Source organism: Xiphias gladius, chromosome 13, assembly GCF_016859285.1.
Source record: "Xiphias gladius isolate SHS-SW01 ecotype Sanya breed wild chromosome 13, ASM1685928v1, whole genome shotgun sequence".
Taxonomy (NCBI): domain Eukaryota; kingdom Metazoa; phylum Chordata; class Actinopteri; order Istiophoriformes; family Xiphiidae; genus Xiphias; species Xiphias gladius.
The window spans coordinates 513,872-539,386 of NC_053412.1; the positions used below are offsets into that span (position 1 = coordinate 513,872).

The 25,515-nt window shown below is 41.6% G+C and overlaps 2 protein-coding genes and 2 long non-coding RNA genes across 8 annotated transcripts; 1 reads left to right on the forward strand and 3 right to left on the reverse strand.

The window, feature by feature from the left end:
* Positions 1–785: 785 nt before the first annotated feature.
* LOC120798232 lies at positions 786–2,066 on the reverse strand. 3 transcript variants are annotated; one of them, XR_005708645.1, is made up of 4 exons: positions 1,928–2,066; positions 1,589–1,785; positions 1,348–1,406; positions 786–1,201 (listed from the first exon to the last, which is right to left on the reverse strand). It is a non-coding gene; the product is annotated as an uncharacterized LOC120798232 (long non-coding RNA). The 3 variants fall into 3 exon arrangements; XR_005708643.1 differs by lacking the exon at positions 1,589–1,785; XR_005708644.1 differs by lacking the exon at positions 1,928–2,066 and having other exon boundaries at positions 1,589–1,919.
* sh3yl1 (SH3 and SYLF domain containing 1) lies at positions 2,020–13,757 on the forward strand. Its single transcript, XM_040142380.1, has 11 exons — positions 2,020–2,279; positions 6,357–6,467; positions 7,431–7,544; positions 8,516–8,580; positions 9,503–9,615; positions 10,358–10,486; positions 10,609–10,753; positions 12,060–12,141; positions 12,234–12,305; positions 12,902–12,934; positions 13,520–13,757. Coding segments are annotated over exons 1-11 (1,074 nt in total). The 5' UTR covers positions 2,020–2,278; the 3' UTR covers positions 13,729–13,757.
* On the reverse strand, positions 6,968–9,507 carry LOC120798231. The gene is made up of 3 exons (XR_005708642.1): positions 9,316–9,507; positions 8,440–8,608; positions 6,968–8,057 (listed from the first exon to the last, which is right to left on the reverse strand). It is a non-coding gene; the product is annotated as an uncharacterized LOC120798231 (long non-coding RNA).
* Positions 13,758–15,614: 1,857 nt separating the features above from the next.
* LOC120798228 (solute carrier family 22 member 13) lies at positions 15,615–24,657 on the reverse strand. 3 transcript variants are annotated; one of them, XR_005708640.1, is made up of 11 exons: positions 24,223–24,657; positions 23,432–23,529; positions 23,148–23,302; positions 21,682–21,850; positions 21,486–21,588; positions 20,792–20,934; positions 19,006–19,217; positions 18,425–18,533; positions 18,094–18,345; positions 15,971–17,281; positions 15,615–15,852 (listed from the first exon to the last, which is right to left on the reverse strand). XR_005708640.1 is itself a non-coding variant. In XM_040142378.1 (10 exons), the coding sequence occupies exons 1-10, from the start codon at positions 24,463–24,465 to the stop codon at positions 17,193–17,195; spliced, it is 1,569 nt and encodes a 522-aa protein (XP_039998312.1). In that variant the 5' UTR covers positions 24,466–24,657; the 3' UTR covers positions 15,615–17,192. The 3 variants fall into 3 exon arrangements, 2 of the variants coding, with proteins under 2 accessions (XP_039998312.1, XP_039998311.1); XM_040142378.1 differs by having other exon boundaries at positions 15,615–17,281; positions 18,094–18,341; XM_040142377.1 differs by having other exon boundaries at positions 15,615–17,281.
* Between the last annotated feature and the right edge of the window lie 858 nt (positions 24,658–25,515).

Genomic DNA, 25,515 nt, shown 5'->3' on the forward strand with positions numbered 1-25,515 from the left:
GCCTCCTCCTCCTCCACCACCAGCCGTCTCTCCTGCGCTGACGCTGCCCTGAGACGAGCCAGAGACCGGCTCTCCCGCGTCGGACTTGGCCAGGCGCGTCCTTGAAGTGAGGAGCAGACCTAGCACTTCCGCCGCTGTTCGGATAACAGCGTCTTCAGATTCAGCGAGAGTCACGACCGACCTCGCTTTGGTGCGTTTGAAAGCTTCCACTTGCAATTGGTAATTCCAGTTGGCCGTTCCTGTACAGTCCAACAGGGCTTGAGCCTCGTGGATGTCCAAGCCACTGTTCACATGTTTGCTGATCACTCTTTCCAGATTTTCCCCTTGTTTATGGGGAATTCATACACCGTTAAAGGCCACATGAATCCTGGGAGTATGCCAAGCTGGGAGCACCGCAACTTGAGTTTTGCTGGCGGCCCTGTTGACGTGAGCTACGCTGTATGTACGTGATGTTATCCCTTCTGAGCTGTTCAAACTGCTCGGTGTCCTTGAGCTTTGCATCATACCTCCGGCCCAAGCTCTTGACTGGCATTATAACATCATGAGCATCGTGATTCCAGGGAAAATTGCTCCCATAATAATCAGTGATCATAAAATTACATGGTGACTAAGCCAGTAACGAGGAATGTCCTTATTAATTGCTGAGTCACTGTGTAAAAGCAGTGATGACTAAATAAATGGGCACTTTATTTGAAAAAAGCCCCAGTGTCATAGTTGCACCAAAAAGAAATATTTCTGTGACGCATCAACTGAAAAGCGACATGTTTCAAAGACTGCTCCTTTAATATTTTATGGGATTCCAAACAAGCAAGTTATAACAAGCAGTAAATTCAGATTTTAAATAGGTATAAGAGAGAAGAGAATAAGAGAAAGGAAAGAGGAAAGAAAGAAAGAAAGAAACAACAACAACAAAAATGCCATAAAAGAGAGTTCGGTCACAGACACAAGATAAAAAGATGGACAGCAAATTAAAAATATTTATATCTCTTCCTGCATATACACACACACATTTGGAAAAGACAAAAGACATCATTTAAACATGTTAACTAAAAGTAGAAAATGTGAAATGAATGACAAATGGTCCCCATGTCTTCTAAAAACTGGCAGATGATTTTCTGATGTACATTGATGTTTATTCTGAGAGCGATGGGAAGCTGGAGCAGCACATTTGATCCCTCGCAGGCATCCGGCGTCTTTGCTCCTGTGAAATGAATTCATTTAAAAATAAATCACACGGCACAGTTGTACCTTTAAAATGAAAACACACATTGTAGTATTTTCTTCAGATAAAACTCATCAATACTCTTACTACCGACACTTAATTTGTTCCCCAGAGCACAGACTCACAGGCGTCACGAGGTGCTCCACCAATCAGATGCTTCAGGCTATAGAGCCTGTCAAACAGACTGAGAAAGGGGAAGTGTGTGTGAACAATAACATTACAAGACTGACAACAGAGAAGAGAAACACAAACACAACCGAAGTCGCACAATTGTAATGATAAATAAGTGGAAAATAAATGAATATAAATTAGTCAACGAAGTAACAAAATTATAAATGCACAAGTATAAATCATCGGATCATCCACAGTGTGTGTTAAGGGATGGATGGTCCAGCTTTCTTGTTTTTGGAGATTGATGACTGAAGTCGGAAGTTATTTTTGGAGGAAACTGGAGGGATGTGGCTCTTTGAACGTGATGTTTACCCAAGACACAGTAACTCTGTCGAATTAGGGATGTGATGACTCTACCCTCGGAATTACAACCACACCTTCTGTATTATGGCCTATGGGATTACAACTCTCTCAGATTAATAAGGCCGTTTGTGTCCAACAGTAAATAAAAAAAGAGATGAAACGAGAAAGGGTTTTTGCAGAAGGAACATGGAGGGGAAACGCACTGCCACGCAAGGCACGGAAAGTACCGACCTGCCTGAGAGACTGCACTCAGGGTGGGGTGACCTGGGGCACAGGAGCGCCCCTCTCGGGGCTGTCCCCGCGGCGCCTGTCTCCCTGACAGACCCTCTCAATCCACCCTTAACCTCTTATCACACCTAATTATCACCAATTGACTCCTCCCATTCGCGTCTACCTGTCCAGGTGTCCCGGCTTTATTTATTTTCATATTTTTTGAAGTGTGTGAAATCCGGCAGCGCGGAGGGTTGTCGCGAGAATCAGGTGAGCCGGAAGTGAAGTGAAAAGTGAGGAGAGCCTCCCGCAGCTCACCTCTCCGCAGGTAAACAGCCGGAGGAAAGGAAGAAAAGAACAAAAAGAAACAAAAGTAAGTTCATCAAAACGGAAATATTGTTCCCTTGAAGAACTGGAGACTTCTGCTGTCTGTCCACCTACATCTTCATCTTTTTACCCTGTTCCGTCTCACCTGTCTCCTCTGTTTCCTTCCTGTCTTTTCCACTCAGTGTTCAGGTTTCACTGGATCCACCTGCTCTGGCCTTGTTATTAATCTGTAAAACGCTCTCACTGTAGAAATCAACGAAGGGTCTAGTTGTTTTGGGGGAGGTTTAGTGGTCCAGGTATGTTTGAAGAGGTCTTAGTGGTCTTCTTGGCTCTAGTAACGTATGAGGAGGAGAGTCTAGTTCTAGGCATCCAGGAGGACTTTCTGGTGGTCTTTGAGGAGGTTCTAGTTGTCTTTAATTTGGTCCTTGTGGCCTATTTAGTGGTCTATAATGAGTTTTATTTTATCTGTGAGGTTTTATGTTCTGGTGGTGCTTGACGATGGTCCAGTGATCTTTTTTGGCTCTACTCGTGTATGAGGACGTTCTAGTTGTTGTTTGGTTTCTAGGGATCTTTGAGGTCTAGAGATCTTTAATTAGATTTGTGTTGCCAAGGTGGTTTGAGTGGTCTGTAAGGAGTTTTTATATATATCTATGAGGAGCTTCTTGTGGTCTTTGAGGAGGTTCTGTATGTATTTTAATTTGGTTCCTGTGGCCTACCTAGTGGTCTATGGGGAGTTTTCATGCATCTATGAAGTTTAAGGTCCAAGTGGTGTTTGACAAGGGGGTTCCAGTGATCTATAAGGAGTTTTTATTCATCTGTGAGGAGGTGTTAGTGTTGGTTAGGAAGGTTCTAGTGGTCTTTTTGGCTTCAGGCATTTATGGGATGATCTTTTATAGATGAAATGGGTTCTAGGCATCCAGGAGGGGGTTATGATGGTCTGTCTGTCTGTTTAATTATTAAATAAATTTGAGGTAAGTTAACTTTTGTGGTAATTAAAGTTCATGCTCTTTCATGAGGCTGTAGTTTGCTGTCAGATCACATCAGACTGTCCCTGTTTATGTAAATGAGGGAGGACAAAATATTGAATTATTGTATGATGGATCACACACGGCTGTTGGCACGGCAACGGTCCTGCTGTGGTGGATCTCTGACATCTTGTTAGTGTTAACAAGCTCTCATTTAAATATAATCTGCTCTGATTGAGTTTCGGGGCCTGTGATTGGTTAATTAGTAATTTAGCAGGTAACCGTCCTGTGGCTAACTCGTGAGCCGTTGTCATGCCGACAGAGACGGCATCATTCATTCAGATTGTCAGTGCAGGCACTTCTGTGTGAGTTTTCATTATTATTAAAACGGTTTTCATGACTTCAGGAACCATCAAACCCTTCCTCCGTTCACATTTGTTTTCAGATCTCTATCACCTTTCAATGAGCCCATCAGTTGATGAATGACTGAGTCCCAGCACTGCATCATATAACAGTGTGATGACTACATCTGCATCATCCTCAAAGACCACTAGAACATCCTCAGATAAATAAAACCTATAAAACCTGCTCAGCCGCTAGAACCAAACCAGAAATGAATGGATCATTTCCTCAGAGATGCTTAGAGCCGCCTAGAAGGTGACCACATCGTCCTCAGAGAAGGCTAGACCCTTGTCAAAGACCAATAGAAACTCCTCCAAGACAAATCGACCCTGAAAGATAACTAGATCCTTCTCAAAGACCAGCAGAACCTCCTTGGCCAGTAGAACCAAGCCAAAGACTAATGGAACATCCTCAAAGATGACTAGAAACCTGGGTTTTGTCCATTTTCGTCCAGCACCACCATGAGGTTGACATTTGTGATGACGAGTATATATCTCAGCTACTGCTGTGGATTGTCATGAAATATGGTCCAGGCATTCAGAATGAACTGTGATAACTTCCTCTGATCTCTCTCAGATCCTCTCAGATTCCTCCTTTCATCTAGCGCCATCATCGGGTCAACGTTTTAATTTGTCCAGGACCCTGGTCTATGACCAAACCAAGCCGCACAGAAGCGCTAATATGGCTTTAGACTGAGAGATATGTTTTATATACCTGTTTTGGGTTAAAACCACTGATCCTGGCCTTTAGTGTCCTGCCAGAGTCCTGAAACAGTGACAGCAGATTCAGACAGAGGAGACCAGTCTGCCAACATGCCTCCTGCTGCAGCCAGCACATTCCAAACACATGACACAGCGACACACCACAGCCTGAACATCCCATCCTCAGCTGAACTACAACACGCTAACAAAGCCGTCCTTCAGCAGCATGGATACATCAGTGAAACTCCGCCATGCCCTCCAGCTACAGCACACACGCCAGAGTAACGTTCATGATGCACAGTTTCCTAAACTGGCTAGACAAAATGAACATTCATATACACGATATATATATATATATATGAGTTTTCATGCTAAAAAAAGAAAAAGATTTGAGCAGAGGAGGATGGAGGCTGGGTGGAGCTGAGCGAGATGAACAAGCAAGAATCTCAACAGGCGATAGTGTTACAGGCTGAAACGCCCGTCTCGAGTTGCATTGACCTTTCAATAAATTGATTAGTCGATCGAAAGAAAATTATTTGGCGCTATTTTGTAAATCAATTAAATCTTTTTTTTTATAGCAGAAATGCCAAAACATTTCCGATTCAAGCTTCTTAAATGTACAAATTTGTGGCTTTTTGTCATCTATGACAGTGAATGAAATCTCTCTGGGTTTTTGGGCTGTTGCTCTAAAAGCGTCACTTGGGCTCTGGAAAATACTGATAAACATTTTTAGACAATTTCTTGACATTTTATAAAGTACACAATTGTTTGATCAAGAAACTAATCAGCGGATCAATGAATGATGAAAAAAGTCTTAAGTTGGAGCCGTAAACCTCAGTTTTTTCCTAAAGGAACGTTTACTGTGAAAATCTCTCATCAGGAGAAATGAAATGACCTGATCATGTTATGTAAAAAAACTATTTCTGGAGAGAAGTTTGAGGATTTTCCCATTTCACAGTCACTTCCATTAGAGGAGCTGCAGCTTCCAACCCTGAGCAAGAGGCAGCTGATTGGCCAGAAATAGCCATTAAAACTTCAATAATAATCAGAGTAATTCATATATTTGATCATTTCTGATTTAGATTTTTATGAATTGTTGTGAATGTTTCATTCCAGACACAGGGATCCTCATGAAGAAGCTCTTCATTACATTGCACTTGTTTGACAAGAAAAGAAGCTGAGAAGCTGGAACCAGAGAATTTTTGACATTTTTGCTTCAGAAAACGACTGAAACAAATCTACGATTATTCAAGTAGATGCAAATAAATTTTCTTACAACAGATCAATTAATTGACTAATTGTTGGGTTGGTCCACTTGTCTCTGATCTTCACCAGATGGAGTTTGAGCAAATTGAAACAGTGAAGAAAATGGGGGATGTTTCTCTTTTTTACAGTGTTTAGGCCAAACAATGAATTGATTAATCAAGAAAAATACTTGAGTAATTCATAATGAAAATAAAAATTAGCTGGAGCCCTAACTGTTGCTTATCGTCTTATCTTTTATTCTATTATTTCACACATGAGAAGCGTTTAGTCTAGTATTAGTTCTATCAATTTAAATATATAATTCTGCTCACATCAGCCATGTGATATGTATTTTTATGCAATAATATTTGTATAAAAACAATTCTCAGTAATTCCCGTGATAGTGATTTCATTTCCTGGGCTGCAGCCAACAGCTTGTATTACTTCTGATCAAACAACCGATCGCTCAGTCTATGAAATGTCAGAAACTGGAAACGGTTTCTCAGAGCCTCAGGTGACTCTGGGAGACTGGGCTACACATTATTCACTGTATTAGAGACTAAACGATCAATAGGATCAACAGGATCAACAGGATACATCTCGTTAAAAACAAGGCACTCAGTCGTTGAACTTTGCAGAGCTTCTTTTAGCACAGATGTAGATAAGATGAGATCAAGTGAAGTGAACAAGGAGCTCATTGACGGCTGATGTGACTGAAAATCAGCAGGAAGGGTCAAATTTGAGTGTTTTTTGGTAAAACTCTGAATGAGCTGTTGATGCTTTAACAAACCGTATAATTTGTGTTTGCAGTGAGTAACCCCATCCCGTCCAACCTGAAGTCAGAGGCGAAGAAAGCTGCCAAGATCCTGAGGGACTTCACCGAAATCTCCAACAGGAACGGACCGGACAAACTCATCCCCCGTAAGAAAAGACAAACTGTCCCGTCCCAAAGTACACCACACGTCTCGATGCATCGGTGGTAAATGAAGACTAGTATGTAACGAATGGTTAATAACAGACTATAGCATGTTGTAACAGTCTTTATCAGGGAAAGCAGCAGCGCAACGACATAAAAACTTTATGAGCTGTGCATCGGACTCACAGCAACAAACTGACAGAAAGACAAGACAGAGCAACCAAATTATCAAGTTGGACAAAAACCTTGATCGTATATAAGGGCTCCAAGTTTAAAAGTGAATACTTGATGAAAAGAATGCGGCACTCAACAGGAAACAACAAAATAATGTTTGTCGAGACAGGTTACGCATCGAAATAAGAGGTGTATTGTTGAAAGATGTGTTCATGTTTGATAGCCAGCCCTTCAAGGGAAGGAAGGAAGGAACAGTGAAGACATGGACAGAATGATGATAACAATAATAGTAATAATAGTAATAATAATACATTTTATTTCTACAGCGCTTTTTAAAACAAAGCTAAAAGAAACTGCTTCACATGAGCAAATCAAGATTAAAACAATTCAGTTAAATAACAACTGGTGTTTCAGTCTCAGGTCTTCAAACAGGGAGCTCCAGCGCTAAAGGGGCCCTGACTGCAAAAACCAGGTCCCTTTTAGTCCTGAACCAGGATTTAGGAACGGCCAGAAAAGCCCTGTCTGAGGGGCTGACTCTCACAGGACCAAAAATTCAGTAATACAACCAGGAGAAGGCAGATGAAGTGATTTAAATGGGATCAGTAAAATCTTTAAGGAATACTTCGACATTTTTGGGAGAGCTGTTTCCCAAAGTGAAGGTAAAAGAAGGCAGGAAAGAAAAGGATGCGACATGACGTGAAAACAGGCTTAAAACTGTGTCAAATGTTTATTGAAATGTGTCTTTGGTGAACTGAGTGGTTTTTTTTGTTTTTTTTTGTGTGTGTGCGTTGTAGCTCATGTGATAGCGAAGGCCGAGGGTCTGGCCATCATCTCTGTCATCAAGGCGGGCTTCATGATCACAGCCAGAGGAGGCAGCGGCATCGTCATCGCCAGACTGGCCGACAGACGTAAGACCTCGGCCGCTGACCCTCTCTCTGCCGACTCTCCGGTCCTGTTTTCGCCCTTCCTCGCGTGTTCCCGTGCAGAAACACTTTGATAAAAAGCTGCTGCCGTGCCTCTGCACAGTGAGGCCAGAGCTCGGTATCTGGTAGAGATTCGGTGTCTTTCCTTCGTGTTTCTCTGGATCCTCGTGAGTCCCCAGTGACTTTTTTGCTGTGGTTTTGTTTTTTGTTTTTCGGGACGCTTTGTGACATTTTTCGTTTTCTCGGTAACAAGCAGACACACTCCCTCAGATCTCCCTGCATCCTCCTCATCAGCAGCAGTCATCTGATGGGTTGTGTGTTTGCTTACGGACGTTGATCAAGTGGTCCGGCGTTGGCGGCTGTGGCGTTCTGACGGTGGGTGTCAGAGTTCGTCGTCGGGCCAAAACCCTTTTTTTTTTCCTTGAACCGGGCAGACAAGCAGGGAAGTGGAATATGTGGATATGTGAGCTGGGAAGCCCGATGGTCTGGTGGTAAAAACTGTGCAGAGACAGAAAAGGAACATTGTATTTTACTTCTTTCCTTTTTAGTTTTTATTTTTACATATTGTGAATCATGATGTTTGTTGATAGTGCGTCCACATCCTTGTCCTGCATGGTTTTTATTGTCTTGTGGAAAGTTCTTTAGATCACCCCACCTAGTTGAGGTTTTGCTTATTTCTTACCTTCACGTAAAAAGTATAAAACAAATTCACACAGTTGAAAAATCTGACTAATTAAGATTGTGAAACGGAGATGAATGTTTGTTTGGTTTTTAAATAATCCTGTAAAGACGATGTCATTTTATCCAAACGATCATATGTTGGGACCATAAGTTCTGTTCTCTGACTCTTACTTATCCATGAAAAATAAATGAAACCTACGTGTGTCATCTCCAAACTAAACCCTTAATCCCTTAATGTCTTTTTCCCCTTGCTGTGTGTGTTGTTGTGCGTTGAGGTTGGTCCGCACCGTCCGCCATCGGCATCGCTGGTCTGGGAGGAGGCTTCGAGATCGGCGTGGAGGTGGGTGAGCCTGTACAAAATGAAAACACTACAAAAGGCAACTTACGTCAACTAATACTGTATGTACACATTTGTCACTGTGTTGGTCCTACAATCAATAGCAGGAGCTATTTTGGTGCATTCAGAGACACTCGGACATTTAAGGTTTTAAAGGAGGCAAAAATTTCTTGTTGGGCCCCGATTGACCCCCACTGTGGAAGTCTCCAGAGCAGAAATGAGTCGATTAGCTGACTGACAGAAAATTGATTGGCAACAATTTTGATAATTGATTAATAGTTTGTCATTTTTAAGCAAAAAAAAAAAAAAAATCTCCCTGTTTTCAATGGTTATAAACTCAAAATCTTGTTTTTTTTAAACTTTTGCTCAGACAAAAAAAAACAAAAATATTAGATTATGTTCACTTGGGCTTCAGGGAAGGACGATTGACATTTTTAACTATTTCATGAACTTTTACAGACTCAGCAGTCGATCAATCATTAAAGAAAATGACTGTCAGACGTATTGATAACGATAACAATTGCCGGCTGCAGCCGTACACTTCTCTAATGAAGGACTAATACGACCTCGACCGAGGTAACTTCTTGACACACCGGAAAAAGTGAAGCACTTTGATAAAACCACCACTTCACGGCAAAGGAGCAATAAAGATAAACTTTTCAGAAAAAAGGGGAGACAGAATAAAGATGGATAAATGTGATGAATACAGGAAAACAACGTTTGATTAGAGAAGTGTACCAGTTTCCATCCAAAGATTGTGAATGCACCGGTTTCCGTCAGGCAAACGTCGATCTGCATCCAAAGACGACGGACTGTCTTTGAATGCACCGGCGCTGAAGCGCTGTCAAAGCCGTTTCCTGTGAAAGCTGCAGCCTTTCAAACAATCCGACACGAGCTTCATAATTAAGACACGCACTGCTGTCAGGTGTCGGACCTGGTGATCATCCTGAACCAGCGGAGGGCCATCGAGGCGTTCACGAAGGGCGGGAATCTGACGCTGGGCGGGAACTTCACCGTCGCCGTGGGACCTATGGGCAGGTGAGCGCCTGCACTCTCGCGCTGTCTGTCTGCCTCTCAGGTGCCTCCGGCCGTAGGTTTTTTACTGTTCAGCCACATTCATGAGACGTTTACTGACGGTTGTTGTGTCCGTGCTTCGAGGACTGGGGCGGAAACACGGACCGATCCAGCATCCGTTTAACCTGCGCGGCAGTTAAAACATCAGATGTGATTTACTTCAGACGCCGTGACTGATGTGTGTGATGTTATGTTTCGAGTGAGAAGGTCAGTGTCGTGTCAGGGCGGTTCTACAGGTTTTGGCGCGTGTTGGCAGGTGTGTGTGGGCGTGGCCAGGTATTTGACCAACAGGTAAATGCTGACATCAGTGCCAGAGTGGCAGTCTGTCTGTTCCTGTTGAATACCTGAGCTGCAGTATTAGATATCCAATTATCGCAGAATACAAATGGAAAAACAACAGTGTCATGTTTCAGCTTCTCAGATTCCGCAGTTATAATTAAAACCACGATGGGCTTGTTCTGCCATTGAAATTTGTAATTGTATGATATTACACCTATACTCTCAACATGGGGAGTCACTGCAGTTGGCTAGATTTAACATTTTTTCTTCTCTTTGCTATTGTTTTTTTTTTAATCTGTAATTTTAATATTTTTGAATGAGGATAAATGTATAAATAAAAATTAAAATTAAAATAACAGAGGTCCTTGGATCGTGCCCTGTGGAACACCACACAGATGCTGACCCTCTTTATCTTTCTGGTTCTCAGGAATGTGGAGGCAGACGTGGCTCTGCGTAGCACTGCAGCGGTTTTCACCTACTGCAGGTCCAGAGGTTTGTTTGCCGGTATTTCACTGGAGGGATCCTACCTGATCGAACGCAAAGACACCAACCGCAAGTACGTACGACGCCTAAATGTCTGAACTTTGACTTTTCCAAATCAGTGTCTTTCTCTTTATCCTTCTTCGTTTGATCATAAACAAAGTGCTGTAGTGAGTATCTCCGCGTGCACGGTTGCAGGTTTTACTCCCAGGAAATCCGTGCGTCAGCCATTTTGAACGGCGAAGTGGAGCCGCCATCGGAGTGCTACGACCTTTACCACATCCTGGACGCCTACACCGAGGCGTACACCGCAGACTGGACCAGCAAGTTCATGCGTTCAAAGGTGAATGACCACATATACCTCATACAGAGTTCACGCATGATTGGAAATGATACTGTTTGCAGCATTATTGGTCACAAGATCCTTTTTTTTAATCGTCGGCAGTGTTTTTTTCTTTAGAGTGCTTTGAGGTTTGATGGTCAGTACAAACAGACATGTCCATTACAAATACAGCCCTCCCTCAACAACTGTATAAAATATAGAATATGTGTGTACAAGGAGAGAGAAACCTTTGAAGCTGAATTTTGACCCCCTGCATTTGTCGTCTTTGTTCACTCTTTGCCTTCACCTGCCGCGATCAGCTTTAGTTTAGTTAAGCGCCGCTAAAGTGTTTTGGCTGCCACTTTAAAACCTGTATGTCAGGTAGATTTTCTGAAAATAGTTACCAGAATCGAAAGTGGCCTATTTTACCGCTAATCACTGTCTACAAAACCAACAAACACAGTAAACCTCACACGGCTCGGAGAAATGACTAAACTTGCAAGCACGAGTCTGCATTCACAATCTGACAGGGCGGAGTTCACAAGCACGGACCTAAATGGACAAATGAGCAAGTGAACTCAAAGAATCAACTGTGACTGGTCACCAGAGCTTTGGATTGGATGGAAAAGGAGCCAGGGACCTTGGGATTTATGTAAAACATACTGTTTCACACTCACTTCAGTTAGGTTTTGGATTTTCACAATAGCTAACGACTCGTGGCGGAGGGCTACTGTGAGTAATTTTGCTCGCAGCTCTGTCTTCAGCCTTTTGATTGGTGTTTTTTCGAAGTGAACAAAGTTTTGTTGGTCGGCTGATCCCACATTTTTGTTGCCATAAAATGACTGGATTCATCAGCAGTCACATCCTGTCCCTTGCCCTTGTAATTAATCTGCCTTTTTTACCATTTTTGGCACTTTCCTACCTTCTTGTTCAGTAGAAAAATCTTTGGCTCACTCACGACTGTTTTGGTTCCATTCAGCTTTTTTTTACCTTCAACATTTTTTCAAATGAAATATTTCCTCTTTTTTTTTTTTACAATGGAAGTTTATGGGAGGAATCTTCAACCTGATACAACCTCAGCCTATTTTCAGTTGCAGTCTTCATTCCTACTTTAAATGGGTCACCAGATGTTGATCTCCTAAACGTCCGTTCGGCTTCTCGATGTCTGTTTACAGTTCTTGAAACGCTTCAGTTTACATTTTGTGCATTTTTTCAGGCCTCTCAGCTTCCAGCTTTTCCAGAGCAGCATTTCAGCGATCATAAGCATTTCCTGCGGGAAACTTATTTTGTAGATGTTGCTGAAATCTGTTTCTTTCTCTCTCTGCAGTCGTCTGTCCCTCCATCCAGACCTCCAGCTGCGCCTAAGCAGAGACCTGCCACCAGCCACCAGCCACCAGCAACCAACACCGGTAAAAGCTCCACGGGGGAAAAACCCCGACAAGTTTTCATTATATTTGTTGATATCTGATAAAACGGTGTATGATGATCTTTGTGTGTTCAGGTGCACGATCAGGTGCGGGAAGTAAAAACGCCCTCTATCCCAGCGTCTCCATCTCTAAATCCGAATCCTCAGGTGAGCTTTACCTTCCTTGAGCGTTACGCTGAAAACAGGTATGATGGTTTGTTTCCTTCCCTACCTCCTACTCCTCATTTCCCTACTTACCTTTCCTACTTTACCTCCTCCATTCCTCCTCTCTCTGTGTGTGTGTGTGTGTGTGTGTGTGTGTGTGTGTGTGTGTACACTCAGGTCTGTTATTAACTCGCAACCTTGATGAAGCAGCCAATATCAACACACACTGAACCCATTAGTAATCCTGCGGCTGTTAGGTTTGTGTGTGTGTGTGTGTGTGTGTGTGTGTGTGAGCTGTACATTAACAGCATAGTGATGTCCTGTTTTCGTTTTCGGTGTTAAACGCACACAGTTGCCTTTGTTACGAGCGTTTCCCCGCAGTGGGTTTTGAGGCTACAGCTCCCTCTAGTGTTCACAGCAGTGACCTGCATCTGCACAGAAACTCACCACCAACCTAGAATTTGACATTTCCTCCTGGTTTAAAAGTGACTAAATGAGGTGAAGTTAAAAATCCTGGTATACAGACCCGTGTTAACAGCTGGCAGTGACGTGCTCGCACTAGTCTTTTAGTCTTAATTCATGTTTTCTCTCTGTTTCAGGTCAGTTTGCCTCCAGAAACTCCCAGAGCTACGGTACGACGACAAAACTGCAATTCTTAAGACTCTGGTTTAAGCAAATATAATAGGTTATATTACATTATATTATATTATATTAATTTAGCAGATGCTTCGGCCAAATCGCTGCTACAGTACAAGTTGTTTTTAGCAATAACAACTGCTGCAGGCTATTAAAGCCCTTATTTTCTAAATTAGTTTGTAATGAACTGAAATATTTCTAAAACAGTTGGTTTGATTGTGATTGTTTATAGAGACCATGATGGTTATATTTAAATTGAGTCATTTTTGTTCTGTAAAATAATTATTTCAAACTAAATATAGCAAAATATTATATATATATATATATATATATATAGATATATATATAGATATAGATATATATATATAAATGAATAAAAATAACTAAAAATTAAAAATAAAACATTTGAAAAATGCATATTTAAAAAAAAAAAAGTACTTTACATTGTAATAATAATTATAAAGTTTATTTACGTAGCTCTTGTCATAATTACGAAGTGCTTTATAAAATCCAAACATAAAATAATCATTTTTTAAACAGTTTGTGTTGTTGACATTTTTCTCTTTTTTCTTTTCCTTGAGGTGGAGGATCGTCAGTGGGCGGGGCCGGTGGGCAGCTGGTTGTCACGGCGACCCACCCCTTCACGGGCCAGCAGCTCGGCGACCTGAGCTTCGTCCCCGGCGACCGAATCACCGTTATCACCAAGACCGAGTCCCAGTACGACTGGTGGGAAGGACAGCTGGACGACGGGCGGGTCGGGATCTTCCCCGCCAACTTCGTCGCGTACTGATGCTGCCCCCTGGGCGTCTGTGGAGGAACTGCACCTGAACAACACTTTCTACCGGAGGCACGAGGGGTCAAGAGACAAAATATTATAGGTTTGGGGTAACGCTTTATTTTAGAGCTGCAACAGTAGGTAAATTAATGGATTAGTCCATTGAAAAATGTTAATCTGCAGCTGTTTTCGTTTTTTTTTCCAACCAAAACCACCAAACATTTGTGAGAATTCGTTGCGTTTCTTCGTCTCACATTATGGTCATTTTTGGGGGTTTTGACGGTTTTTCAGAAACAAGACATTTGTCATCTCTTTGTGCTCTGCGATACTTTGAAAGACATTTCTCACTGTTTACGGATGTTTTATAGAAAAAAAACCCACAATCAGTTAATTGAGAAAATAATCAGCCGATTAGTTGATAATGAAAAAAATCATTAGTTGAACCAGTACTTTATTTCACAGGTTTGTAATTTCCAAATAATCTCCTACAAAGTTTTCTTGATATTCTTGTAATTTGGTGTAAAGTTTATGCAAAATGGGCATTTTCTCGAAAGGACTGCTCCATCTAAACCCAGTCAAATATTCATTTATTATTAGGAAATCATCAGAAACTTTTATTCTTCCATATATTTTGAATTGTATGCTTGCCAAATACAAATATAACATTTTTAGATGTTCAACTGACCTACAACGCTTTGACTAAAAGGTTACAATAGCTTTTAATTAAAATTCAGTCATTCATTCATTCATTCATTAACAGTTTTCTCTTAAAATTTGTGTCAAATTTCCGGGAAACGTCTTGAAAAATATTCAGAAATTTGTTTTTCCATAATCATGAAAAGTGGCACAGTGGCAACTTTGGGCTTCTGCAGCTGTGAACAGAAAACAATTTTTTCTTTTTGAAATTAACTATGATTTTGATGAGTTTGGATCAAATCTTTACTACCGCTGTGTAGAAGTTAGAAAGAATCATAAATTATGTTTCATTTTTTTATCTTAATGTGAAAAAAAAAGGTACAAAAACTCAGACTTTGTCCCTTTTTAAAAAGCTTCAATAAAAAAAAAGTCTTTTTCCACATTAATGTTCCAAACTTTTACTTTTACACTTGAGCTGCTGAAGTTCACTGCCTTAAACTTTAGACCCTTTTCTGGTTCCAAACCCTGAAGTCAGTGCTGGGGACGTCTCATAATCCAACAGTTTAGATGAATAAACAAAGAAAGTCAAATATTACTGATGTCTGACCCAGCCAGTTGAAAGGCTCAGCGCTTAGTTCAGGGAACTTCGGGGTGTCGGAAATGTCAGTGCCAACCGACGTCTCAGCACTTTGCTCGACCGTTTGAGGTGTTTGTTAGTTTGTTTGTGTTTTATTTAAGAGGTTATTGGTGATAGTGATGGTTCAGTAACGTTCAGCAATAATATCATATCAAACAACCCTTTCCTGACCTTTACCTTCAAAATAAAACTGAGAAAACCAAACAAACACAAAGTTCCCTTACGCTTGGTACCAAAATAAAATTCATTTTTCACAGAAATACTTCAAAATAAAAGCACTTTTCAAACCAGATCAAGGTCGTTTTACTTTGAAAGGCCTTGGATTTGAATTTTGGGGGAAGCATTAAACTTGCAGGTAAAGGTTTTGTTCTTCACTGTGTGTTCATATAAAACAGCATTTAAAGCTTCACTTCTGGGATCTGTTACTGTTTCCACCTTTAAAATGTCACCACGGCACTAAATGGGAAGTGGGTGGTATTAATTATTTTTTGACTCTTTATATGTTTATAGCTTATTTATAATGTTTTTTTTTGTTTTTTAAAGTACAACAGCAGGATTATTCTGTTTAGTTTAGTATGATTAAAATAATTGTGGTGTTTTCTTTGGATTGTTTTTACACATCTGGATGTATAAAGATCATAAATAAATCTAATTTATAAAAAATGTTGCTTGCATTTATGCATAGTTTTGCCCAACTCTTGTCAAAGAAATGCTTCAGAAAGTCCAAACTTCTTAAAAAGATCTAAAAAGTGACAGATAACAGGAAATATCTGAAGAATGACACTTAAACCAGACCAAACCTGAACTCCATCAGTGTTAAGTTGAGTAGAAGTTGGTGTATTTACTCTCCTTTTCAAAGATTTAACCTGCTCTTGAGGCTCTGAAGTAAATGTGGAAAGACAAGTCATTTTTTGACTTTTCAAATTCATGCAATTTTTTTTTTGTTTTTTTTTGTTTAAACTGCCTATAACTCATATATTCCACATATTAAATGCATTCACTTGTACGTTAATTGGTTAGACTGTTTTGAATATACTGATAATATATGGTTGGACAGTAAATCAGCAAAACATAGATGTTAATTTGATTCCCATAATCGGTAAATTATTCAAATAAAGTTTCTTGAACAAACTAGTTCAAATGTAGAGGAAAGCTGAGAGAACATGGACGCTGCATTTTCCCTCAGGTCTTGAACATTACCCAAAGGCAGAGTTCAGAATCTGCATTTTTCTTTAAGTTATGTCGGTTTTGTGACCAGGATATTTGTTGTCATTTTGTGTTTGTTTGTGGTGTCTTGAGTGATTTTCCATTCATAAATGTTAAGAGTCACTTTAAACTTTGGCTCTGCTCCTGTGACTGCTGCTGTAGTTCCTGCTCTTGGCCTGTAGGTGGCAGAGTGGTGCGGCGATGACAGTAACCTGCCATGGAAAGGGACGGTTCTCCTGCACAATGATGAAAACTCTGACTTTTAAAACATCGACTGGAGTTTTCTGATGATATTTTTGCTTCAGTAGAGCTTTTACTTTTATCTTGATGTTGTTAGTTTTACTCAGAGTAAGAATTTTCACTTGCTTTCTGAGACTCAGACGATCAGATTGACGCCCATCTCTTGTCTGCAGAAGAATAAGAAGCTACAGCCGAGGGCTGGTTAGCTTAGCTTAGCATAAAGACTGGAGATGGGGGGCAGCTAGGCTCTGCAGTGGCTCTGTGCAAAGTGGCTCTTCTAAAGCTCACTCGTTAAAATGTTACATCTCCCTGGTTTAATCTGCACAAAAACCAAAGTGTCTGATCAACAATTAAACCCCCATTAAACCTGAAACCCCCATAAATCTGAACACATTATATGAACACTTTTTCAGACACTCTGCTCCGATAAATGAAGAGGAGGAAAACTGCATTTCAGTTCGGTTAATTTTCACAGTGATGAAAACAGAACATAGCAATAACAAAAATACAACATGAGGATAAAACACACAAGTTCTTTCAAGTGGTAAAGCTCCTCCGACCTCATCTGACGGGGAATCACTCAAAACTGCTGATTCAGCCTCTAACACGTTTTTGCTGTTTAAAGTTTAAACGTGGCTTCATTCTCTGACGCTCCCTCCGTGTTTTTGTCTTTATTTCAAACCAGAACTAAACACAAACCAAAATCAAACCTGTTCATTACAGTTAAAACCGACCAAGACTCAGACTGTGTGTGTGCACATCAGTCCTGTGTGTGCACTCTGTGTGTGCGTGTCGTCTTTCTCTGCAGGGAGGATCTCTGTTTTCCTGGTTTGGCTGCTCCCCAGCTTCCTGAAAACACACACACACACACACACACACACACACACCATAGATCAACATAATGATTCACTTTGCAGCTGTTAATGTGAGTGTGATGTAATTCATTTTCTTTCCTGCAAAGATGTAAAATCTGTAAATATGTGACCTTCTGGTTTACGGAGTTAAAAAAAAAAGAATTAGAAATGTGAATCTGCAACGTGACTGGAAATCTCTGGCAACAGTAGATGTAACAGCTTGATCAGTAGTTCCATGTGCTGTGGTTCTTGCATAATAGTCTGAATATGTCAGCGGTTTTTCGAAGCCAAAACTCAGGAGAGACTGTAAAGGAAAAGGAGTTATTGATAACGGCAGTCGAATTTTGAGCTAGGATGCTCGTGATCAGTTTCCGAGGCGAAGAAAACGTGAAAGACGTGGATGAGGTCTGAGTTTTGGGAATAGTTCACTTCAGTCTCAAAGCTGACGTATGTGTGTGTGCTCTAAGTGTCAGTGAATTGTGAACACTCAGACTAAAACAACCCCCGGAGTCCAGGGTCATTTGGCTTCGTTTTTGTCTGTAAGACACAGGTGCCTAAAAAGATGAAAAAATCACAAATATTATTATAGAACAGCTCAAGGTTTCACTATTTATACACACAAATATAGCAGACGAATGTAAGAAATAAAACCATAATGGTGGATTTACATGTAAAGTGATTTTGTTCCAACTGTTTTTTGTGCCGTTTTCCCTCAGAATACACCAGTGCCTGCACATAACAGTGCAAATAACTCACAGGCTCTGCAGGGGAGGTAAGGAAGGTTCTAGGATTTACGCGTTTTCTCACCGTTTCCTCCAGGTGGCGCCCAGGGAGGGTGGGCGCGGCCGAGGCTGCCTGTCACAGTCCTCCACCGAATCGGGGAGCGGCACGCCGCTCGTCTCCGGCAGCAGCAGACACAGGCCGCAACCCGCGATGGGTCCGCTGCTGTACACGACCATGGCAGCCAATGAGATCTCCCCGTTTGGGTTTGGGGGGACGAGGGTGTTGACCAGACAGCCGAGGCGGAAACACAGGTTGACCAGGGATACACACCGCTGCCTGGATCACAATGACACCGATGACATTATATACAACCTGGTAAATCTCTAAGTGTGTGTGTGTGTGTGTGTGTGTGTACCTGACCACAGTGGGGAACAGCTCGATGCTGTACAGCGTAGAGATGAAGATGGCAGCCAGGATGCAGAGTTTTCCCAGCAGAGCCAGACTTATCACCAGCACCGGCTCACCTGCACACACAATGAACACTACCTATCAATACCCGATCGCCAATCAATAACATGTCAGTTGGGAGCCTTCTTTTTTTCCTCAGAGGTCGTTCAGTCCATAAACACACTGAACTTATGGAGGAAAATGAACTTCTGACAAAAAAAACCAAAAAACAACTCAGCATGCAAAGCAATAAAATGTATGGATTATTTTCTGATTAATGGATCAATCAAAGGTCGTCAGTTTAGGTTGATAAAGGCAGAGAAAAGCAGAAAAGTCTTCACGTTGCCAGCCAGAGAAGTTTTGTCGTTTCCACAATCTTTGCTTGGCCGGTCACTGAACCGGATCAAGCCAACACTGAACAACGAGCGACACGGATGCAGCCACGACGCAGCAGTTCGCCATTTTTCTAATAAACAGCGTCGTTTGTTTCCAGTTCTCTAAAACGTGCTGAGGTGGTGAACGCAAACCCACCCAACCAGTTCCCCTCACCGTTGTATCTGGACAGCAGTAACGACAAGAAGCAGGCAGCGCCGCTCAGGAACAGAGCCAGCATGCTGATTGGCCGTCGCCCCAGGCGAGCCAACGGGACCAGCAGGCAGGGTGCTTCCGACAGGCCGGAGAAGAACTGGGCGTGGTAGACGCCGACGCCGAATGAGCCGATGTTCATGCAGATGCCGAAGTACGTCAACGCTGACGCTGCGCTGCAGGACAAACACAGGTTAACTCATCTCATGTCCTCTCTCATCCTCTTTAATCTCCTCTGTTTCTGCTTCTTTCTAACTGAACAAAACTTTATGTTACGGGTCTCAGAGTTTCCGATGAGTTTCCTAGAAATGAAGGGATATTTAACTAAATTCCCAGGGGGATTCCTGGAAGGGACCGTATGATTTGGTGCTTAAAATGAGGGAAATGGAGACAAGTGTTGATTATTATTTGGTTTTGTGTACGATGACGTTTAATCGATGAGGGTATTACTGATGATTCATTTATTGATCTATTTCTTTCTTTCATAAAAACGCATTTGTCACCAACAATGAGGCTAATTTCTCTGAGGAACTGTAGAAAATACATCTGGAAAATGAAAATGAGACGTGGAATTGAAAAACATAGAACAAACCTTACCTAGTGTCACCTTAGTGTTTGCTACACATGTACACATTCACCGCACTCTGGGTGAGTCTGTACAGTACACAACAAAAGGTCCAGCGGTAAAACTGTCACGGTCATTTAATCAGTGTGATGTGAAAAAACTCAGATTTTAGCTGAAAGGCTCATTTTCATCAGAAGTCCTTGTGCAGGTGGATGATTCACACATGAAAAGAAAGAAAGAAAAAAAAGTTTCGTACATGTACAAGAAACATGTGAGAAACATCCACACACTTCTATATCATTTCATATCGTCGTCAAGCTGCAGTGAGTTTAGGACGCAGCAACTCGTCCAGCTGCGCTCGTCTGTCTACATCTGAAATGTTTTTATGGATGTGATGACAGCTCGCCCGACCAATCGGTGAACTGTGGGGGCGGGGTCTGTAACATAAGACGCCAAAAATGTGTTTTCGTTTGTCACTTGTTGTCGTCGCTGCTGTTATGTGTCACGTTTGTCCAGTCGTTTCTTTAGCAAAGTTACAACACAACCTAAAGAGGATCAAAATACTAGTGCTCTACTGTGTGTGTGTGTGTGTGTGTGTGTGTGTGTGTGTTGTGAAAGATTGTCACCTTTGACCCACTGACTACTGGAACACTTTTTCAAGCTTTCTCTCTTTCGTGAAAACCGCGTTGTCCCTCTTTTATGTTCCGCTGTCGTCTGGTTTGAATTCATTTTTAGTAACTACACATATTAGTCTGTTCTATTGCAGCTGTTAACATTTATTCTGTAAATATTATGAGTTAATTCTAGAAAAATTACAACTTGATTGTCAAAATATTACAAACCTTAAATATTACGATTTTATTCTCGAAATATTATAACTTTATTCTCGAAATATTATTATAAGTTCTCACACAAAATATTCTAATAATATTTATTCTGGGAATATTATGATTTTATTAATTAACCATTACAACTTTATCCTTCAAATATTAACAGTTAATTCTCAAAATATTTCAACTTCATTCTTGTAATATTAAAAATTTCATTCTCAGGATATTAATATTATTATATTCTCACATTATTACAACTTTGTAATATAAATAGAAATATTATGACTTTTCTCAAATTCTCAAACTGTTTGATGATTAATTTCACTGTATCTTCACACACAAACCCGCGCGTTACCTCAGGTAGCTCATGATAAACAGTCGCAGCAGGATGGTCGGGTGTCTCAGGTGAGTGATGTCACTGGGGGCGTGGCCTCCAGGTGCTTCTTCCTTCTGAGCCTCGGGGGATTTCTGCAGGTCAGACCAGGCCGAGTCCAACAGCTGCACACACACAAACACAACTAACTTACTGACACACACACACATCAGCGATCAGGATGTTGCCACTACTAGATCGGCCACTGAGCAGATAATTAAAGGACCAGTCTGGAGTTCATCGCCGAATGTTTTCTCGATTAATCGTTTTTAAATCGTTAATTTATCAAATGTCAGAAAATTGTGAAAAGTTACTTTACCAGTTTCTCAGACTAACGTGTTATCTGATTCGGCGACAGATACCGACCTAACAGACATTTATTTAATTTAAAATCTTCGAACTTGCAAATTTAATTCTTGGTATTTTCAAGGTTGATTTTATAAACATCTTGTGGGTGTGGATATTGAAATGTAGGTTCATAGCTACACCAGGTTTCTGACAACAATGGAGCTCTATGGCACAGGAGCACAGATATGCGACCGTGATACACACACACACACACACAATATTAGTAGGAGACGTTCACTGTTGGTTTGAGTCTTTTGATGGGATTTGATGACAGTAAGACAAATCTAAGTGTTACAGTTTAACTGAAGCTGAGTGTTTGTGTGTTTACCAGGTCCAGACACTGTTTATCTGCAGGGCTCTTGCTAGAGTAACAGTTCAAAACATCCGTTCTCCTCTTCAACAACAACCAGCGAGGAGACTCTGGGATCGAACTTGAAAAACAGACAAAAACACCTCTGTAAACTGGCTCTAACACTTTCCAAAAACCATATAAGCCAGACAGGCAGACAGATGTGGGCTCCTACAGGTAGAGCGGCAGACAGACGACCTGTGGCAGAGCCAGCGACAAGTGCAGGTGTCTCCAGGTGGGGCTGAGCCAGGCCAGAGGAGCTCCACCCATCGTCCCCAGACTGAAGCAGAACGGCAGGAAGGCCAGCGGCCACAGCCGAGTGGCGGGGGGAGTCCACTCTACTGCTGCAACACAGACACAAACGGTTTTGTTTTAATTGTTGGAGCCACTGCTGAAGTGTCTTAAAGGGTCAGTCCACCCAAATTCGCTGCACGTGGAAACCAAAGCCAACTGCATGGACAGACACCATGAGGGGTAAAACCCAGAGCCTGAGCCCAGTGCCTGGAGTTTTCAGGCAAATAGTGATATCGATATTTGAAATAAACTGCGTCGCCCAATATTTGTTTTTGAATATAAACACTTACATATTTTTGATAAGGATTTCTTAAATTTGAATATTAAAGATTATTTTTTACAGTGCAAAAACAAAACAATAACTCATAAACTTGTCAGTGCTTTCTGGAGGACAAACTATGCAACAGAGAAACGTTCTGATGAGATGCAACAATTAATTGATTAATCCATTAGTTGACAGAAAATTAATCTGCAACAATTATGATAATCGACTGATTTGGTAGTTTTTCGTGCTAAAATGCCAAAAATTCCCAGGTTCTTGCTTCTTAAATGCGAGGATTTGATCCTTTTTTTGTCACAGAAACTGGATATCTTTGGGTTATAGACTGCTGCTCAGATAAAACGATGAATACATCACTTTGAGAAATTTAAGAAGGATTTTTCACTATCTTCTGACATTTTGAACCTGATCAGAAATGGACTTGTGGAATTCCTACCCCCCCCCTAGAAAAAGAGACCCGATCTGAATAAACCTGTGGATAATAAATCCTGCACTTCACATTTCACACTCTAAGTCTGGCTCCAATAAACACACGAAATTCCACTGGATCCACTACTCTGTTATTAGACGTGCTCAGACTTGAGACCTGCAGCAATACAGGGGCCGGTCTTAGATAATGTTGTAGGGTTTAATGAACCTGTTGCCTCCAAAAGCCTCAAATCTCAAACCAGATCTCAGCAGAGGTCAGAGGTCAGAGAGCTGCTGGAAGCCGTCTTGCCTCATTACCACTCAGCCTGGTCAGCATGACTTTATCTGGGACACGTGTTCTTTATCAGCCATGTGTGTGAATGCGACCCACCGCGGTCGAATAAAACTCACAGTACAATCAGTCAAATACAACTCAGTGAGGCCAGTTTGGTTCTTTAATAAAAAGCAAAGAAGATATGGCAAAATACCACACTTTTTTCTGAAGGAAAGAAGGGAAAAATAAGTGGAAAGTTAAAAGATGAGGAAATAGATTAATACAAATGAAGCAGAGGTAGAATATCCTTCAAGTGCATCTTTCATTTTCAGATTTTATACTTCGGTTTTCAGTCTTTTGTGTTGCGTGTGTGTGTTGTTGTTACCCAGACTGAAGGAGCAGATGTTGATGCAGCAGCAGCACACGCCCGTTAGACAGCGAACAGCGAGGAAGAGGAGCGGCTGAGGAAGGATGGCGGGCACGAGGCCACACAAGGCGTGCACGCACACACACACAAGCAGCACCGGACGCTTCCCATACCTGCACACACAATACAGGAGCTCATTATTTACATCCACAGAGTATTTAATATTATATTTACTACCATTACATATGTAGAAATAAATTAGTAAGTTACAGAACATTATGTGTTATGTATGTGTTTTATACCGGTCAGATATTGCTCCTCCAATCAGAGATCCCAGCAGCAGGCCGACCGTGAAGAGAGTCTGACCATAGGACAGCCAGTCTGTCCAACCACACACTGACTGACACATACACACAAACGCAAAGACACAAAAATAAACTACTAAAGACACTGTTACTCTTGGGCCCCCACTGACCCCACCACAAATGCCTGTTGCAAGGCCCAAGGTGAGGTCTTCAAACCTCATTTTATGGATGACCAAGAGATCGGTTTAAAATGCTATAAAACAGAGAAAAGCTAACGTTTGGCTAAATGCTTGAAAAATGACGATCAATTTGTCGACTGCTGAACTTTTTCAGCTCTAAACTCTTCTCAGCCCAGCTGGCTACAGGATGAATTGCTGACCAGCTCAGATGTTCATTAGACAGACTTGCTTTTTATTTTAGCCAGGCTAGCAGTTTCCTCACTGCTCCCGGTCCTTGTGCTAAGCTAGGCTACTGGCCCTATCTCAGTAACATGAAACTGATATTTTCTTTAACTCTGGGTAAGATGGCTGACGAAGGTTTCACAAAAACATTTGTCTTTTCCTTTCAGTCCTTTACAGAAACAGTTCATTGACAGCTTCAGGTTGCTCATTAACACTGTTAATCTGTAGACTTATCTCTTGTCTTTATCTTTTCGACTGCAAATATATGTATAGATTTTCACTGTTTAAAAACTGTTTAAAATACACAAGTATAAAGTATATTTATAGACGTAAACCATTAAGAGCAGTTAAATATTGCAGGAATACATGGAAACATTCACCACTCACATCTCGGTTCCCGCCGCCAGTCCACCAATCGGCGTCGCCCGCTGAAACTTCCCCGGGTCGTGATTGGTTGCTCTCCGCGTGCGACTGCAACGTTACGTGCAAGGTGTCCGAGCCAGTCCCGTTACCTAGGCGACACGTGGTGGCGGCGATGGCGGCCGTGAAGATGTCGAGGAAGAAGAGGAAAGAAGTGAAGACGAAGACGAGAGAGAGACGCCAGTAGACGGAGAACTGCAGCGGAGACATCACCTCTCTCAGGTCTTGTACTAGTTTGTGATTTCTTTGGACGTCCTCTGGTTTTGTTTTAGTTTTTAAGATGTAAGAAAAAAGGAACTCCCCATCTTGTCTCTGTCTGTCTCTGAGCTCAGGACTCTTTTCTCGGGTTGGACAGCTGAGGGTTCATATTTAAAGTGAACTTTCATCTACAAATTTTCTCCCCGCCTTTCCTTCTTCATAAGGTCAGGGAGGAGTGGCGTGTGTGCGGTGCAGCGACACAGCGACACCGTATGGTCATGTGATGTGCTACACCATTAATAATAACATTAAAAATGAAGGGGTTTTTGAAACGGGGGGTGGGAAATGTAGAAGAGAAAGCAGAAAAGGGAAGGAGGAGTGAGATGAGGAAGAAAAAGAGGAGGGGTAAAGGAAGGAAAGAAAGACGGAGAGAGGGAAAGGAAGAGGTACGAAAAAAATGGAGGGAGAGAGGAAAGATAGGAGGAAGTAAGAGAAGGAAAAAGACGATAGTGAAGGAAAGAAGAAGGTAAAGGAGCAAGGAAGGAAATAGGAAAGGAGGGAGGGATAGTTCGGAAGGAGGCAGAGAAGGAAAGGAGGAGGTAGGGAAAGAAGGGAAGGCAGAAGAAAGAAAGAGTGGTATGAAAAAAGGGGTAGATAAGAAGTAAAAGCAGGGCTAGGAAAGGTTAGGAAAAACTAAGAAAGAATAGGTAGGCGGTAGAGAAGGAGAGAAGGTGGTAGGGAAGAATAAAAGGGAATAGAAAATTAGGATGTAGAGAAGGAAAGAGGGAGGTTTAGAGGAGGACAGGAGGAGGAGGTATGGATGAAAAGAAAGGAGGCGGTAGGATAAAAAGGATGTAGTTAATGAGACAAAGAGGGAGGACTAGAAGAAGTAGGCAAAAGGGCAAAGTAGAAGAAAGAAGTGGAGAAGGAAAGCAGGGGGTATGGACAGAAATGAGGAAATGAGAAAGGCAAGAAGGAGGTGGAGGAGAAAAATGGGGTGGGGGAAGGAAAGGAGGACGTCAGAAAGAAAATGAGGAGCTAGAGAAGGAAGTTAGGAGGTAT

What these genes read in the sequence shown, in the direction of transcription:
- sh3yl1 (XM_040142380.1), top strand. An exon ending in GCTTCGAGATCGGCGTGGAG is followed by an intron (nt 8,581 to 9,502) that starts GTGGGTGAGCCT and finishes CACTGCTGTCAG; the next exon opens with GTGTCGGACCTGGTGATCAT. An exon ending in CTCTAAATCCGAATCCTCAG is followed by an intron (nt 12,306 to 12,901) that starts GTGAGCTTTACC and finishes TCTCTGTTTCAG; the next exon opens with GTCAGTTTGCCTCCAGAAAC.
- LOC120798228 (XM_040142377.1), bottom strand. Translation starts at nt 24,465, where the DNA reads ATGTCTCCGCTGCAGTTCTCCGTCTACTGGCGTCTCTCTCTCGTCTTC. An exon ending in CTGGCGGCGGGAACCGAGAT is followed by an intron (nt 23,530 to 24,222) that starts GTGAGTGGTGAA and finishes TGTATGTGTCAG; the next exon opens with TCAGTGTGTGGTTGGACAGA. An exon ending in ACTGCTGTCCAGATACAACG is followed by an intron (nt 18,534 to 19,005) that starts GTGAGGGGAACT and finishes TTGTGTGTGCAG; the next exon opens with GTGAGCCGGTGCTGGTGATA.